Here is a 19765-nt window from a genome sequence, read left to right as displayed (position 1 = left end):
CGTGCAGGTGAGCGCCACAATCAGGACTGCATACGACCGAGGCACACAGGGCCAACACCCAGCATCATGGTGTGGGGAGCAATCTCCTACACTGGCCGTACACCACTGGTGATCGTCGAGGGGACACTGAATAGTGCACGGTACATCCAAACCGTCATCGAACCCATCGTTCTACCATTCCTAGACCGGCAAGGGAACTTGCTGTTCCAACAGGACAATGCACGTTCGCATGTATCCTGTGCCACCCAACGTGCTCTAGAAGGTGTAAGTCAACTACCCTGGCCAGCAAGATCTCCGGATCTGTCCCCCATTGAGAATGTTTGGGACTGGATGAAGCGTCGTCTCACGCGGTCTGCACGTCCAGCACGAACGCTAGTCCAACTGAGGTGCCAGGTGGAAATGGCATGGCAAGCCGTTCCACAGGACTACATCCAGCATCTCTACAATCGTCTCCATGGGAGAATAGCAGCCTGCATAGCTGCGAAAGGTGGATATACACTGTACTAGTGCCGACATTGTGCATGCTCTGTTGCCTGTGTCTATGTGCCTGTGGTTCTGTCACTGTGATCATGTGATGTATCTGACCCCAGGAATGTGTCAATAAAGTTTCCCCTTCCTGGGACAATGAATTCACGGTGTTCTTATTTCAATTTCCAGGAGTGTACAAAAAGGTGGGAATTTAAGGAGATGGGACCTGGATAAAGTGACAGAACCAGAGGTTTTAGAGAGCTTCAGGGAGAGCATAAGGGAATGATTGACAGGAATGGGGGAAAGAAATACAGTAAAAGAAGAATGGGTAGCTTTGAGGGATGAAATAGTGAAGGCAGCAGAGGATCAAGTAGGTAAAAAGACTAGGGCTAATAGAAATCCTTGGGTAACAGAAGAAATATTGAATTTAAATGATGAAAGGAGAAACTATAAAAATGCAGTAAATGAATCAGGCAAAAAGGAATACAAATGTCTCAAAAATGAGATCGACAGGAAGTGCAAAATGGCTAAGCAGGGATGGCTAGAGGACAAATGTAAGGATGTACAGGCGTATCTCACTAGGGGTAAGATAGATACTGCCTACAGGAAAATTAAAGAGACCTTTGGAGAAAAGAGAACCACTTGTATGAATATCAAGAGCTCAGACGAAAACCCAGTTCTTAGCAAACAAGGGAAAGCAGAAAGGTGGAAGGAGTATATGGAGGGTCTATACAAGGGCGATGTATTTGAGGACAATATTATGGAAATGGAAGAGGATGTAGATGAAGATGAAATGGGAGATATGATACTGCATGAAGAGTTTGACAGAGCACTGAAAGACCTAAGTCGAAACAAGGCCCCGGGAGTAGACAACATTCCATTAGAACTACTGACAGCCTTGGGAGAGCCAGTCCTGACAAAACTCTACCATCTGGTGAGAAAGATGTATGAGACAGGTGAAACACCCTCAGGCTTCAAGAAGAATATAGTAATTCCAATCCCAAAGAAAGCAGGTGTTGACAAATTTGAAAATTACCGAACTATCAGTTTAATAAGTCACGGCTGCAAAATACTAACACGAGTTCCTTATAGACTAATGGAAACACTGGTAGAAGCCAACCTCAGGGAAGATCAATTTAGATTCTGTAGAAATATTGGAACACATGAGGCAACACTGTCCCTACGATGTATCTTAGAAGATAGATTAAGGAAAGGCAAACCTACGTTTCTAGCATTTGTAGACTTAGAGAAGGCTTTTGACAATGTTGACTGGAATACTCTCTTTCAAATTCTGAAGGTGGCAGGGGTAAAATACAGGGAGCGAAAGGCTATCTACAATTTGTACAGAAACCAGATGGCAGTTACAAGGAAGCAGTGGTTGGGAAGGGAGTGAGACGGGGTTGTAGCCTATCCCCGATGATTTTCAATCTGTATACTGAGCAAGCAGTAAAGGAAACAAAAGAAAAATTTGGAGTAGGTATTAAAGTCCATGGAGAAGAAGTAAAAACTTTGAGGTTCACCATGACATTATAATTCTGTCAGAGACAGCAAAGGACTTGGAGGAGCAGCTGAACGGAATGGACAGTGTCTTGAAAGGAGGATATAAGATGAACATCAACAAAAGCAAAACGAGGATAATGGAATGTAGTCAAATTAAGTCGGGTGATGCTGAGGGAATTGGATTAGGAAATGAAGATCCTTAAAGTAGTAGATGAGATTTGCTATTTGGGGAGCAAAATAACTGATGATGGTCGAAGTAGAGATGATATAAATTGTAGACTGTCAATGGCAAGGAAAGCGTTTCTGAAGAAGAGAAATTTGTTAACACTGACTATAGATTAAAGTGTCAGGAAGTTGTTTCTGAAAGTATTTGCATGGACTGTAGCCATGTATGGAAGTGAAACATAGACGATAAATAGTTTGGACAAGAAGAGAATAGAAGCTTTCGAAATGTGGTGCTACATAAACATGCTGAAGATTAGATGGGTAGATCACATAACTAATGAGGAGGTATTGAATAGCATTGGGGAGAAGAGAAATTTGTGGCAAAACTTGACTAGAAGAAGGGATCGTTTGGTAGGGCATATTCTTAGACATCAGGGGATCACCAATTTAGTGTTGGAGGGCAGCGTGGAGGGTAAAAATCATAGAGGGAGACCAAGAGATGAATACACTTTGCAGATTCAGAAGGATGTAGGTTGCAGTAGTTACTGGGAGATGAAGAAGCTTGCACAGGATAGAGTAGCGTGGAGAGCTGCACCAAACCAGTCTCTGGACCGAAGACCAAAACAACAACAACATGGTTGATGGTCTGATGATGATTATCTGATGATCAGAACCGGTCACCTTTTAATAAACATGACCTGCAATCTAGACTATTTTATAATGAATTTCAAATATTATATTGTGATTGCCCGTTTTCTCCAACAATACTTTCAAAAATAAATAGTCTGTGATGATTTCAATGTATATTTTTTAAAAGGATTCCGATAGGAAATATGATCTGAAAGCCTTATTTGGAACCTACAATCATCTCAGTAATTAACTTTCCAACACAGGTAGTTACCGTATTTACTCGAATCTAAGCTGCACTTTTTTTTCCGGTTTTTGAAATCCAAAAAACTACCTGCGGTCTAGAATCGAGTGCAAAGTAAGCAGAAGTTCTGAAAAATGTTGGTAGGTTCTGCCAGGCACAAAGATAAGTACTGGCGCAAAAACCTCTGCGTCAGTAAATAAATTAAAAAAAAAAAAAAAGGAGGTGGAAGACGAGCTATTTTTCTCTGCCCTGAGTTCCGACCACTGCATTTTCATACATCATCCAATGAAGTAAATACAAAATCTATATTGTTCATCTTTGAATGTAGCAGCATTTCAATGTACTACGAAACTCCGACTGGCAAGACTGTTTGGGATGTGTGTCAATACGGCCAACTCTACGTTCTGAATTTTTTCCTCCCTGTGAGAAGAGATGGTTGCTAATAGGAACTTTTATGAATTGTGAATCACATGCAGTATTCTCTTCACCATAAGAATAATACGAATATAAACATTTTGCCATACATTCTTTCATGTTTGCTGCTATCTCATTTAAATCCTGTCTCCCTAATAAACTACGAAACTAGAGTGAGACAACAGCAAACGTGGAAGAATATACATATCATGTCATGTTTATATTCGTATTATTCTTATGCCTAATAGTGATACAGTCAGAAATGAAGTATGGCAGTTGACTAGATTTTTAAATCTAAGATGGCTCTAATTTCTGTGCAGAATGTAATGTACTAAAGAGGCGTCTGCAAAGATTTTCAAAAGGAGAAAAATTTTCACTGAACTCTTGTTCAGAACATCTTCTATCATACGCAGTCTATTATTTGGTTCTTGTTGATCATTATCAAAGAAAGCAACAGTGTAAGTAACAACAAATAGCAGTCTCTTGCCATTGTTTCGCTAATGAGACGATTCCTCTCTTTTTTTAATTGTAAGCGGCGGTAGTGCGCACAAAAGCAAGCCATGCCGCCAGCAGCGACGGGTCGTAAATACTCATCATCAGAATGCGACAAACAATGCATGACACAGTACAGTAATGCATTTTCAGCTTAGGGTGGCATAAACACCTATAACAAAGAGAACGGCACTTATCAGATCAAAGAAAAATAAGCAATCAATTCAAACTAGATGAAGCATGTGAAAAAGGAAGGGTACCCATATAAATACAGATGGAGTGCCTGACGCATAGCAATGGCTTAGATTCGGGAAAATTTTTATACCTTGATTTCGAGTCTCATTTTTCATGTGCAGCTTAGATTCGAGTGTGGCTTAGATTCAAGTAAATATGGTAAAAACAGAAGAACCGTATTAGATAAGTTTTGCTTTGATGAGGCTCAAAGAACACCACATACCCAGTAACAAATGCTCTCTCTGATCATGATGAACAGTTAGAATAAATGAGATGTGGCTTGCAGTACAGATAACCTCAGTAGAAATCAGCTGGAATAATTAATGGCTCCATTACAAGTGTTTTTAAGAATAGTTTACAAGAGATGACCTGTGATGAAATTTAAAATGAAGAAAATGCTGACATAAAATTTAATCTGTTCCATGATAAGTTCACACAGTGTTTGAAAATAACTTTCCTCATAAACTAATCAGAAAGTACAACAAATGGCCATGTAAAAAACTATGGATCACTAGAGGGATAAAGTATCTTGTGAAAGGAAAAGGGAATTTTATCTGTTGGCAAAAACTACTCAAAATTATTAAGAAAAGTTATTACAAATCTAAGGAGCATGCACATTATGTCAGAAATCAGTTATTCTCACAACAGACGTTGGTGATATGAGAGACTGGATAAACAGCCAAAGAACAGGGAACATCACTTCTGACTTACATGGAAGAGCTATAAATGGTGAGTCACAGATAGCAAATGCACTTATGATCATTTATTAAATACTGTGGAAAATCTAGTGACAAACAGTTCAAGATAAAAAGTACAGCAGTATGTTGAACAAGCAACTCACATAAAATTTGGTCATACAAATGTGTCACCAACTTCTACCTCTGAAATTAAGAAAATTATATATACTCTCAAAAATAAAAGCTCATCTAGATTTGATGGTGTTTCCAACAGAGTGCTAAAGATTTGTTCCCATATAACAAACCCTGTCTTATCTGAAATATTTAATGTCTTACTTACTCAAGGGATGTTTCTAGAGAGATTGAAATATGGCATTGTTAAAACCCTCCATAAGAAAGGCTGTAGGAGAGATATCAATAACAACTAACCTGTTTCTCTACTGACATCATTTTCCAAAATTTTTGAGGAAGTGGCGTATTCTAGATTAGTATCTCATCCTAGCAACATTATTATCCTTAGAAATTCACAGTTTGGATTTCACAAGAGTTGCTCTACTAAGAATCTCATTTACATGTACAGTCAGCAAATATTACAGGTGTTAAATAGTGTAATAGAGGCAGTTTGTATTTTCTGTAAGCTATTTGTGATATTTGACTGTATGAATCTAATATTCTTCTAGATAAACTGAAGATTTATGGGAGTGATGGTATGGCCATATGCCATATAATGTCATATCTAACCAAAGGAATTCAGAAAGTTGTACTTGGTAATTCTGCCAATGTTGTCTAGAGACATTTTCCTGACTGGGAAGTAATCACGTGTTGAGTTCCCCAGTGTTCAATCTTAGGTCTGCTATTGTTTCTCATATATGTAAATTATCTTGTGTCTAATGTACAGCAAGCAGAATTAGTTCTTTTTGCTTATGACACTAGTATTGTAATCAATCGAGTCATACACAAACCACAGAGGAAATTGTAAACAAGGTTCTTAAAAGTATCATTGACTGGTTTTCTGCAAATGGTCTCACTCTTGATTATAAAAAGGCAATATATTTCAGTTCTGCACATCTAGGAGTACTACACCAATGATACACGTAACACATAATGAGGAAATAGTAAATAAGATGAAAACTTCAAAATTCTTAAGTGCACATATTGTTGCATAAGAAGCTGAGTAGCACTGTAGTGTAGTGGTTATGGTACTAAATTGTTGCGTGGAGGGTCCTAAGTTCAAAACTCGCCTAGACTGTACAATTTTAATTTCTATATTCAGTTTGAGTACATTCTAGAATTATCCACAAATGTCAAGAATCATTGTACTGGAATGTTCTGTAGTTGTATATATACTGTATGTGTTGTTCGCTCCACACTCTTGTAAGTGGAAATGCTGAATAAACTTTCGTTAAGTGAAATCAGTGTTTGTCATTCATCTAATGACACCTTCTTCTATGTGACACTTGATAACAACTTAAACTGGAAGACGCACATTTTTTAACTCCTAAAACAACTTTGTTCATTAACATTTGTACTTGGAATCTTTGCAAATCTTGGAGAGAGACAAATCAGTAAATTGACATATTCTGTATATCTTCATTCAGTAATATTACATGAAGTAATTTTCTGGGCCAACTCATCTTTAAGAAAGGAAGTCTTTTTGGTCAAAAATGTTCTCTAAGAATAATATGTGGTGCTGACTCATGGTCACCTTCTAACCATCTGTTGAAAGAGATGGGCATTCTGACTAGTGTTTCATGGTATATTTATTTCCTCATGAAGTTTCTCATAAATAATCTACTGCAGTTCAAAAGGAACAATAATGTACATAATTACAATTAGAAGAAAAAATGACATTCATTACTCCTTTTTAAGATTTTCTTCAGCACAGAAAGGAGTGCACAACACTGCAACTAAAATTTTTGATAACTTACCCAGTGATAAAAAAAGTGTGAAAGATGGGAAAGTAAACTTTGAAAGAAAACTGAAAAAGTTTATCCTAAACAACTTCTTCTACTCCATAGAATTTCTACTATTGTAACATGTGAAAGGTGATGGGTAGGAATTACTACTCACATCTGTGTATTTAATAATAATAACAACAAACAAAAAACTTATTAATGTTCAGCATGTAGCCATATTTACAAATTAATTTGCAATGTGAATGTAAAATGACTCATTTCTCATTGTTACAGTTTATCATGCAGATGATCCATGGAACATGAAACTAACCAACCAACGTCAAGAATTTTGAAAAATGATATCAATAGTGAAACAGACTGGCAGTTGCCAACATCTCTCCTATAACCTTTGTTAAAGAGGTATTTAACAATGGCACATTTCAGTCTCTCTGGATAGAGAGAATATGGATAAAAGAAGAACCACATCAACTTGAAGTAAACAACCAGCTGCAGTCAGCAAACCTCGCAGCGCCATCAGCCATTCCAATTAGCTACATTCTGGTTGTAGAGTGCACTTCCAAAAGATAAAGCTCAGTGTTGTCACTGTGGAGGGTGTACTTTGTGAAATTTGATGGTTAGTCTTTTGTTTCTGTTTATCATTTTCCATTGCAATGTGACTGTAAAAATATATATTTGCATTTATTGTAGTTTTGTAGTGCCAAAGAAACAGCAATTTTAAGTGAAATGTTTACAGTTTTACAACACAGTGTCTGGATGACAAGTCCAACTAATATGGGTGGACACACATTCACTGATTGCCAACTACAATATGTTCCACTGTATTGGAAACATGTTTCTGATTTTATGCTTATGTTTGTTCATGTATCTTGTCAAATTGCACGTGCCTGACAACTCTCTTTTATTATGGAATGTCCAGAACACAATTAATGAATAAAAGAGTGATTATATAGTGTTATTATGGTCTTTTGTACAAATTGTGTAACTTCTGAAGAAAATTTAATTACAGCATAGAATACTTTTATTTATATCATGAGGTTCCTTACAGAAACACCTGGGCCTTATAAAGTTTTGTAATTCTGTAAATAGATAATTTGTTTGCCTGCATTTACTATAGTTGAGTGGTGAACATGCAGGATGTAAGAATAGTAAAAAGTAACTATCGGGATAAGTAGTCACATTAGAACTTTTCAAGTTTTTGTAAAAAAGGAAGTAAAATATTAATATCTTATTGGTACCACTATCAATAATGGTCTACATGTAAAAGTCGATGGGGAATTGTGCAACACAAGTCTTGGACTCTGAATGGAGTGAAGTACATAGCTAAAAATAATCAGGAAAATGTGATCCTAAGCAGACAGGAAAAATATTTTTAAAACAAGATTAAGTGTGTTTCTTCTCAGCAACTTTTTCAGTTCCACAGTTAAGTTTTTGATCACTATCACGTATGTAACTCTCATACAAATGACATGTTTCATAGCATACAGAACAACAAATTTTATCTTTGGAACATGTGAGTTAGTATGTTAACTGCTAAATATGAAGGCAAGTTCTTACTCTTAAGTTGGCAAATGCATGTCGTGGTGGCCAGACTCTGCTTGCTACAATATTGTCAAGTTTTGGGAAGTAACCCTCCTCTACCGGTTCACGCCAGTTCGACAGACGTCTCACACGAGCAAGCCTATTGCTGAGTCGTTCAAAGTTGTACCTGTACAGGTGAAAATACATAAGTTAAAAGGTAAAAGATTACGTGCTGCATTGTAATATGACAAAAATAGTTTGTAAAAGTTAGTTGACTACAATGAAGGATACTTTTTGATACACAGTATTACAATGAGAGGTTCATTTGTCAAGGTATTTGAGTATTAGGAATGTATGGACTGTTAAACTATAGCTAATTTGTTATGTACAAGAAAAGAAATACCTGCATGCACAGTGGCAAAGAATGATATCAAAAAAGTAATACCTAAATTGTCCAAGGGGCTTTCACTGACAGAAAACATAGAGGTATGTGTGGTACATATATGACCATAATTAAAATACACACAAATGTAATAAAAATATGCAGCAAACAAGTGAAAACAGTATGACCATTAGAGAAAGAAAGTATGCAAGATGCATATAATTTAAAATTAGATGCAGGATAGAAAAAACTGCATACAAATTAGTGTGGCACAGAGGAATAAGCTTCACAGGCAAGGAGTGAGTGAAAATAAAAGTTTAGAAATGATAGATTTAGTGTGTGACCCAGAGCTGATGAGGACTTAAATTGAAAAAGAGCAAGGCATAAAAAAATACACACAATATGGCGCATGTCGAACAGTTTAGTGCATCCAATTTTGCACTTTATATAGGATGAAGATTAATAAAATTGGCAAACTGTAGGGACAGATTCCTGACTGGAAATGGGAAAAGAGTGTCCTATGAACAAGTGTCCAGAAATGCAAAATTGCCATGATAGACGGTGCTGATGAATGAAAGTTCCTCTGGCCATTCCTTGTGTGTTTCAGCTGGTGTGATTGGCGCAGCATTCTGTAAACAGCAGAATGTACTGGTATTTATGTCACGAACGAGCCAAAATGATGTTTTTGTGTGGCCAATCAGAAGTAATGGTCGACAGGCAGCATGGCTGTACCAACACAAGTAACCTTACAGACATCAACCACATCACACAACATTTTGAGCCCTATTTGGGCATTTGTGTGATCATGGGTCCTTCAGACAGACAAACACACAGGAAGGTGGCTGACTGTGCATACACCAGATTTGGTGGACCAGTTTCTACAGGATATGACACAAACCTGAGTACAAGCTCCAGGCGAATGGCCTGCCAACATGGTGTAAGCCAAAGTATGATTATGTGTATCATGCATGACAACCGCTACTATCACTATCACCTGTAACAAATACAAGAATTATCAGCAGCATATTTCCCTCTACAGAAAGGATTATGATGCAGGTTTTTGCATCAGACCATCACTATAATGAGATTTTTGTCATCAGTCCTCTTTACTGAGAAAGAAACCTTTACGAGAACTGTCATCACCAATCTGCATAATTGTCATCTGTGGGCTACAGACAATCTTCAGGGAATGGTTGAGGCATCTCATCAGCATCAAGTGTGGGTAGGGATTCCTGGTGTCTACATACTTGGACCAGTTATTATTCCTGAACACCTCAACAGAGGAACATACCTGGACTTTCTGCAGAATACTCTGCCTAAGCTGCTTGCGAATGAGCCTTTAGCAATACAACAGGTTATGTGACTTCTGCTTGATGAGGCACCACCCCACTTCCACATTACAGTTTGCTGACACCTCAACAGCATCTTCCTCAGGACATTAGATAGCTCATAAAGGCACTGTAACAAGGACTGCTAGGTCACTGGATTTTACCTCTGGGGGAATCTGAAAAGTGATGTGTGTGCTGAACCAGTTCCTGATGTGCAGACCCTTCAACAATGTGTTCATGACCCCTGTGATGCTATTCAGAGAGAGGCTGAAAAGTGCAAATGAGTGCGGCAATCCACAATGTGACATCTGAATGCACGTATTGCATCCCACAGAGACCACCTTGGAAATCTGTTGAATGTGGATGCGAAGCAGCTCTGTGCTGTATTCAGGGACAATTTACTGCCATTGCACACACACCATCCATTGCTGGACTCGTGGTCATAGGACATTTTTTCCTCCATTTTCAGTCAGGAACCAATTCCTGCAGTTCATCAGTTTTGTTAATGTTCACCCTGTATAAATGGAAGCATTTGAGATAAACAACCCAGTACATTGCTGGTCATTAAAATTGTAAAATAATGCAAACACATGTCAAACTGGCATGAAGTGCAATGGATACTTGGATATGCAAATAGTTAGCAATTCAGCATAACTGCACAATGTAGGTACAACTAACACCATTTATAGTCTTTGTGTAAGGAAAGGTTATGCAGTTCATCCATAATTCATCTGAATGTTGGTTTTTTGTGAGAAGACTGTGTTAATGTCTTGTGTAAGAAGGAGAATAATCTACCAGCACACATTGCAATTAGTCAGCAGCAGAATTGTGCTCTGTCGCAAGTGTGATTTTTTGTTCTGCAATATTGCTGACCACAACACAGGTCAGTATCCTACAACAGTCAAGGGAATATGGAATCAGTATATTCAGTGCCATGCAGACATAGAATCAACATACTCAATGTCGTGCAGTATCTTAATGGCCCAACTCAACTTGCACCCAAGAGGACAGATATAATGCTCACTCAGCTTTGCAGAATCATACAACCATGTCACACAGATTGCATCAGGAAATGGGCTCATTTGCAGCATGGCAAGTTTCCGTCCAGACAGTGCAACGATGTCTGGAGAACCTGGGACTGTCTGAACACTGACTATCATGAACTGACAATGAACAGTTACAGCAGACAGTAAACACGGTCACGAAACAACTTAGCAGCTGGGCACAGAGTAATCAGCTTGTAATAAACAGTAAGAAAACCATTGCTCTAAAATTCCACAATGTTCCTAACAAGGATATGTTTATCCCATCAGTCTCTATCAATGACGAACCAGTTGATAACAATACTGAAACCAAATTTTTAGGACTTTGGCTGCAGAGTAACATCAGATGGAATAAGCATATTGAATATCTCAATGCAACAACAAGTAAAATTTCATTATTTGCCAGCTTTCAATGTGTTGCAATTTCAGTGGAAAGCAGTGTACTTTGCTTATTTTCTTTAAATAGCATGTCATAGAATCATAATTTCTCAAAAATAATTTTTAACAAAGAAATACAGGGTTCCTTGAGAACTGTCTTGTAGACTACTGTTTGAAGAATCAGTAATTTTAAATTTGTTGCTAAATTTGTTCTTAAGAATAATTTGTTGTTAAGAATATGTAACAATTCACAATGAATAAATATTTCTAGCATTGTGGTACCATTATTTGTAATTACCTTTGTATCCTTTACTAAAATATACTTTAGTGCAGATCCGGGATGACTGATGTTAATACAAAGATTTCTCATTTTGTATCTAATAATTAGAAATGCCAGATAGATAACAAAGATTAATTTAAAAGTATAGTAAAAATCAAACAACGGAAAATCCAGGATGGAATGTAACAGTATTATGATACGGAAAGTTGCCACTCACCCTATAGCAGAGATGCTGAGTCACAGATAGGCACAACAAAAAGACTGTCACAAGTAAAGCTTGCAGCCAGTAAGGCCTTAGATGACAGACAGGGATAGTATGGTTAGGTGGCGGACAGTGAAGCGCTGCAGGTTAGACGGAGGGCTGGGGAAAGGTGGGGTGGGGGGGAGGGGGAAAGAGCAGAAAAGGAGAGAAGTAAAAAGACTTGGTGTGATGGTGGAATGACGGCTGTTTAGTGCTGGAATTGGAACAGGGAAGGGGGTGGATGGGTGAGGACAGTGACTAAAGAAGGTTGAAGGCAGGAGGGTTATGGGAACGTAGGACGTATTGCAGGGAAAGATCCCACCTGCACAATTCAGAAAAGCTGATATTGGTGGGAAGGATCCATGTGGCACAGGCTGTGGAGCATTCATTGAAATGAAGGATATAATGTTTGACAGCTTGTTCAGCAACAGGGTGGTCCACTTGTTTCTTGGCCACAGTTTGTCAGTGGCCCTTCATGCGGACAGACAGCTTGTTGGTTGTCATGTCCACATAGAATGCAGCATGGTGGTTGCAGCTTAGCTTGTAGATCACATGACTGGTTTCACAGGTAGCCTCGCCTTTGACTGGATAAGTGATGTTTGTGACCGGACTGGAGTAGGTGGTGGTGGAAGGGTGTTGGGACAGATCTTGCATCTAGGTCTATTGGAGGGTATGGGCTTGAGTTAAGGGGTTGGAAGCAGGGGTTGTGTAAGGATGGACAAGTACATCGTGTAGGCTCGGTGGATGGCAGAATATCACTGTGGGAGGGGTAGGAAGGATAGTGGGCAGGACATTTCTCATTTCAGGGCACGATGAGAGGTGGTCAAAACCGTGGTGGAGAATGTAATTCAGTTGCTCCAGTCATGGGTGCTGCTGAGTTACGAGGGGAATGCTCCTCTGTGGACGGATGATGGGGCTTTGGAAGGTGGTGGGAGACTGGAAAGATAAGGCACGGGAGATTTGCTTTTGTACAAGGTTGGGAGGATAATTATGGTCTGTGAAGGCTTCAGTGAGACCATTGGTATGGTAAAACCAAGTATGGTAAAACATTTTTACTTTTCTCCATTTACTGGAGTATTTTTAATTTTGTATTTTGGAGCTGGTTCAGTACAATAGAGTAAAAGAATGACACAATGATGTAAACTCATCTGTGAATGACACCCCACCCCCTCCCTCCTACCCCTCACATAGACACACACATCAAGCTATGTCCACAAGAGTGGTTGTTTGTAGCTGTATTTCATCAACAACCATTCTTATATCCCATGTTACAAATGTATAATGAAAGAGCTTACTGTAAAGGTATTCATTAACTCATTAAGTCTCAAATTATTTTTTTTAATTGAACTTTTAAATTGAATTTTTTATTCCTTAATTATAATGTACATAGTGTATGAACCACAATAAGTACAAAAATAGCCAAAGAATATTTATACATGCTGGTTTAATGGCCGTCCTCAAAATAGGACACTAGGATCGAACAGTATCGTATAGCATACTTAACTGTATTCAAATAGTTAAGACTATTTATTTCTTGTGAAATGGTACAAAACACTTCACACACAGTGTTACATGGCATTTAACACAATATGTTTTTGGTTTCCCATTGCATTTAGCTCTTACACATCTTCTTTGCGTGCTTCTTTTGTCAATCATATGACCAATTCCATCAAACCTGATGTCTGGTATCACTCTCAAGTGACTTGATGGGTATTCCACTGGACATCCAATATTCGGTCTTCCAGTGACCAATTTCGGGTATGTAACTGTAACAGCATATCTGAAATCCAGTAAAGCCAGTGCATTTTTCCCATGTACTAGTCTGTAGAAGAGCCAGGCATTTACAAGGGCCATTTCCAGCATATGTGTAAATAGGACCCAGAACCATTTTTTTCCTCTAATTACTGTCCCATATTTTCCAACTAACCAGTCATGGTGGTCAACACCTCCCGTGTACGTGTACGTGTCATACGACTTCAAAATGGTAGGTTGTTGCACTTGTGTCTTCTTACTTGTTCGTCTACTGCACCGAGTAGCTGCTCCCAAAGGTTCAACTTTCTCAAAATTTGTATCAATTGTAAAGCACCTGTTGTCGTGCCATCGAACAAATAATCATTCCTGTCAAACTGATAGTCACAGTTTCCTTGAACTGTCTTTTTCAGTTCATTGCTGCTCAGTAGTGGACAGTCACCAACTCGATTCTCTCTGACAGTTCCAGTTGCTCGAAAACCCAAATTTCTCAGATGAATCAGATCTCTACTAGTAAAGGAATTGTCAAAGTACACACAATGATTCTCGGGTTTTTCAATGCAGTCCAGCATGTTTAGGACTACTCTTGATCCCAATAGTAGGTCATCCCTTGCAATATCTTCTGGATCCTTTCCACAGTATAAATCAAATTTGAAATAGTAGCCATTTGCTCCACAAAGAGACCACAACTTATAGCCAAATCTAATAGGCTTGCCTCAGATAAACTGTTTCAGCCTACTTTGTCCAAAGTATTTGACTATCATTTTGTCAATTGACAAATTTTCCTCAAATATTCCAAATTTTTGAAAAGATTCATTTATCATTTTCAAGAAAGGTCTAATTTTGAATCCGCGATCATATTTGTTTTCATTGGCTGAGTCATTGTCTTGAAAATGAAGCAATGTTTTCAACTTCTGATATTTATTCCTCGACATAGCTGTCTTTATAATTGATATGCCAACATCTTCAACTTCAGACCAGTATAGCTTCTCAGCAGGGAGCTTATGGTAGCCAGCAAAAAGAAGAAATCTGACAAAGACCTTCACTTCTTCAACTGTGAGCATCTCCTTCGGATTCAAGGAAGAAAGTTGTTCCTTCAATTCTTCTCTCTTTGTGCTGATGTCATGCTCACTAGTTTGAGACAGCTTTGTATAAACTGGAGGTGTCTTTTTCCAATTGCTTTTTTCATCAGTAAGACGTCTCTTCTTCGATTTACTTCTGGAAACTTCGGATGTACTTGGCAGTGAAGTTTTACATACAGTTTCTTCGTTATTCTCTGATGCAACATAATGTAATTCAATAGCCCCTGGCACATCTGAGACTTCCATGGTTCCAGTAACATCGTCTGGACCTTCTCCTTCGTCGGTCATACAGTCTACTTCAGGACGACATATGGTGATATCAATATGGTCCTGTTCATCTGACACCGCATTATGGAATGCATTCACTGTTTATTATTTCTTCTATTTCTTCGTTAGTGAGGTAGCTGTCTCGTCTGGAGGCCATTATAATCTATATAAAATGAAATGAAATGAAATGTAATAAAATAAAGTGAAATGAAAGAATAATACATTAGCACAAACTACAGAAAAGGGAATGTGTAAATACCTCTGTCCATCTGGAACTGTATTATTTACTAATGGGTAACATATTCATACTTACATAATATGCTGTAACTTACCTCAGCAACAAAATCTGGTAAAATTACCACGTTCTAAAAAGAAAATACATCAACAGTAGCAGAGATTCATATTCGAATGTGCAGCAATACAGATAACTGAAATGATAACAACAAGTCCCAGTGTCCTATTTCAAGTACACCAAATTTTATAACACAGGAAAACAATGAATATAACTCCAATTGAGCTAACAATGCAAGTAGTTTAAAAGACACATTGTTGACTATAAATAATCACAAAAAGATCTTTGCCACATATTTCAAATATTTCTATATTGTCGATGAGGTAAATACCCATAATAACAAAAAGTGTGCCTTAGTATTCAATAATCAATTAATGGTAGGATTTATTGCTTTTAATTTCCTGTAAGCATACATTTGTTATAAGAAGCATCAACAAATGATGTAGAACAGTAATAGTTGCAAATTAATAATTTAGTGTGTATTCATAAATAAATATGTGCTCTGTCCTCAAAATAGGACACTGGTACTTAATGGGTTAATGTTATGCTTAATCTTTCTGGTTTTTCGTGCTTCAGCACTAAAATCTAAGGGTGAAAAATATTAAAATTGCTGTTACTACGTAAGATGACAATGTGAAATACACAGTAACTGTTTCATTCTTCCCTGTGTCTACACAACAGACAAACAACCATCAGCAGCACCTTATGGTCACGTAGAAAAACATTTGAGCTTCAAGTTTGTACCCAATACAGTAATTAGAATCATGCATCGCTGTCTTGCTGATCTTAACTGCAGTGGCTACACTGTCTACATAAAACTATAACCAAACCTTGTATTTTATCTTGCTGGACAAATGTTAGGGACTCAAATTCTTTCTATTACTGTAGTCTGAACCAGCCAACATCAGACCAGGCATAGGAGTATCACAACATTTTTGTCAATTTTATCCAACAACAAGCAAAAGTTTACATCTTTTCCTTAAAGCCCTTTAATTTATGTTTACACATTTATGTGAAAACTTACAATATATGTACTATAAGAAAAATAACTGAAAAAATATCTTTTCATTTGCAGTGTAATGAAATTAGCCAATAGCACAAACCTTGCAATAATCTGCTGATGCAAGTAGTAGAAGAGCTCACCCCGCCGATTTTTATTGACAATAGATCGTAAGCCAGAGAATGGATAGTAAAGGTGCCATTGCCAGTGAAATAAATTAACACCAATGTCTTCTCGGAAATATGCAACACGGTGTTCTGGTTCGAGATCAGAAGCTGTGTAGTCTCGTGGAATTACTATTGGCAGCTAGATGTCAAGATAAAAAACAAGTTTACCAATTTTCAAGTAGTAAATAAAGCTGTATTATTTAGTGTGTGACAACTTGCTAATACGAAATGACTGTACACTATCTGAAAGTTCTTCATATGAAATCAATTTTACATTTCTCTCTACTTTACAGTATGTAGCTGATTAAGTTATAAAGTTATGTTTTACTACTTAATCACAAAAATGTACAACAAATATTATTACAAACACTTTAAAACCTGTGATACTAAAATTGAGTATGTGTTCCATTAACAAACCACAAGCTACAGTAACACAACAAAAACTTTTTGACATATTATTTGGTTACATCTCACAGACCACACTTCATAGAAAACTATGTGCAAAAATTGTCATTACCAGAATGTGATGTATGAAGGCTGTAGCCCTTGTACAAAGAATAACTACCACACAATGTCAGCTCCATGTGTGTGGGGAGAGAATAAAGGACAAAGATTAATTTTAGGGAAAAGACAATTGGACTTCAAGGAAAGTAGACATATGAGGAGAGGGATTAAATCTTGTAGAGACATTGCTGAGCTACCATTCGCAAAATATTGTAGCTTTTGTAAACATATGCACTTTTTAGTGGTGTACTTCGTCGTAAGTCAGTGATTCAATGGTTTCTGGACGTTAGTAAAAAACCTGCATCACATAGTTCTGTTCCAATTTACAGCATAGTTGTTTTTCTCCATTTTTCAGTTCTATATAAAACACTATTTTATTTGAAATTCATCCATGTGATTCAAACACTCAGTTAATGCATTAAAAAGTTGTTTTAATTGATCCACATCAACAAAATATTGTCCTAGTGACAGAATACAAGTGAAAGCATTTTTGCATCCACATGAGTTTGAAGAACTTCTGTAATTAGGGGGGGGATAAAAATGTGCCAGCTCTATACATCCAGAGACTGAGAAAACAAAGTATTTTAACAACTTCATAGATACCATGGAATTTTTCTCTGCAATTTTTAATTCACACACTTCCCTCCATTGCCAAATTGACTATTCCTTGATCCCTTCTTTTAATCAAGTTGTGCTATAAATTTCTTTTGTCCCAGTTTGATTTAGTAATTTCTCATTAGTTATTTGATCAACACAAATATCTTCAGCATTCTGTTACAGCATGGCCTTTCAAAAGCTTCTATTCTCTTCTTGTTTGAGGTGCTTATTATCCACATTTCTCTTCCATGTAAAGTGATACTCCAGACAAATACAACAAGAAAAGATTTCTTAATACTTAAATTTATATTAAATGTTAACAAATACTTCTTTTCCAGAAATGCTTTTATTGCTACTGCCAGTCTGCATTTTATATCATCTCTGCCAATGTTTATTATTTTGCTGCTCAAATAGCAAAAGTAATCTACTACTTTTACTGTCTCATTTCCTAATCTAATCTCAGCTTTGCCTGATTGAATTTGATACCATCTCATTATTTTTGTTTTACTTTTTTTATTTCTTGTCCCTCATCTTTAGCGCCCTTTCCAAATTTCTCTTTGGTTTCCTTTACTGCTTGCCTAATGTATGTATTGAAAAGCACCAGAGATAGGCTACAAAATCTGTCTCACTCCCTTCTATTTTACTACTTGTAACCACTCTTTAAAGAGTGAGTACTCAGAAATGAATATTAGATTAAATTCTGTAATACGAAATGACCCAAGAGCCAAAAAACGTTAGATGTATTTTGAAGTAATAGTTAGTTAAAATTTTACAAAGTGTAGATATTTGAAATAGAGTAATTCAAAGTAGTACAAAGGGAATCCAAGCAAGACATAATGGAGCTGTGTTTTGTTTTGAATATAATATATAAACCAATGCGCAGCATTGTTAGCTCAATTGAGTCTTTGTTTTCAATGACGCATGTTTGCAGTCTTCCATGGTAGTCAGAAATTAGGGATTATAAGCTCAATTAAATATCATTTTGATGACTGGTTCAGACACTGGAGTGGTGGATAATAGATTATTTTGAGGTATTGGGACAGAAAATAGTTGGACCTTATAATACTAATATCTTTGCCAATCGTTTTGTCAAGGCGATTCTGCTAATAAACGAGATGTGAGATATAGCACCCGTGAAAAGACTAAATTTGTGCTGAACAGACATTGAAAGAACTCAAACTTACCATTAATATCATGTCAAGAGAATTAAGAAGCTTAGACATTGTAAAGCCCGAGACACATTTATGATTTATCAGATATTAATGGTGAAGGACAGTTTCATGGGAAATCATATCTTTGTTGATGGGAATGTGAAGGAATGTGGTACAGACTGACTGTTATTATACCGAGACGATAGATACTAGGATCAATTCCTTCTTCATTGATTCCCCAGTGCCATCTCTCATTAATTTAAGAAGTGAATTGTGTCAATAAAACTGAATATATACGAGACTTTCCCCGTGTTTTCTAAATCCCCCAAAATCAGCTAGTACATAGACAATTATATCTGTGGATATTCAAGGGTTATTGAGAAAAGCTGATCAACCTGTTACAGACAGATAATAGGATTTAACAAAGGCATGTTGGCTACGAAGATAACTAAATCAAATTATTTGGGAAACAAAAATTAGAAAAAATAGACTGGAACTCGACTGCTATGTTATTCCTGAGTAATAAATAAAAGCACTGTCTTTGCATCTGTCATAGTTGAAAGTGTATACAATATCTCAGGAAATAAAAAATGAGATCAATTTTCAACTGCAAGTTCACACAATTAGATTCACAATGTGATTCAGAGATGTTTTATGCCTGAGCAACAAGGCAAGGAATGGTTTTTAACTAGCTGGGACCATATATACACCAACTTTAGAGATCAGCTCCGCTGCCAGGGGGAAACGGTAAAGCGATATCATAATCTGTGCAGTCGCGACGACGATGGGTGTGCGGGCATGTGCTTCCCTTTCATGTCACATGACTCTTATAACTGCTGTCAGGTTTATGTACAAATTATAATTGATCTTTCATTCCCTGTATTTTACACCCTGTTATCTTCAAAATTTCAAGGAGCTTTTCCCTTCATTGTCAAAAGCTTTATCTCAGTCTACAAATGCTGTAAATGTACGTACAACTTTCTTCAGTCTCTCTTTTAGAATAAAATATAGGGTCAGTATTACCTCATGTGCTTCTACATTTCTCCAGA

The 19765-nt window shown here is 37.2% G+C and overlaps 1 protein-coding gene across 1 annotated transcript in view; it reads right to left on the bottom strand.

Moving 5' to 3' along the window:
* Window positions 1–19765, bottom strand: part of LOC124545236 (phenoloxidase 2-like) — a 261009-nt gene that overhangs the window by 153705 nt on the left and 87539 nt on the right. Inside the window, exons 5-6 of the mRNA XM_047124106.1 lie at window positions 16401–16603; window positions 8292–8442 (exon numbers count right to left, since the gene is read on the bottom strand). Of these exons, the coding sequence (XP_046980062.1) occupies window positions 8292–8442; window positions 16401–16603 (354 nt within the window). The remainder of the gene's footprint in view (window positions 1–8291; window positions 8443–16400; window positions 16604–19765) is intronic.

The sequence above is a fragment of the Schistocerca americana genome, chromosome 8 (assembly GCF_021461395.2).
Source record: "Schistocerca americana isolate TAMUIC-IGC-003095 chromosome 8, iqSchAmer2.1, whole genome shotgun sequence".
NCBI classification, from domain to species: Eukaryota; Metazoa; Arthropoda; class Insecta; order Orthoptera; family Acrididae; genus Schistocerca; species Schistocerca americana.
Note: the sequence above shows the minus strand (reverse complement) of the source record. Positions and strands in the feature narration are given on the sequence as shown.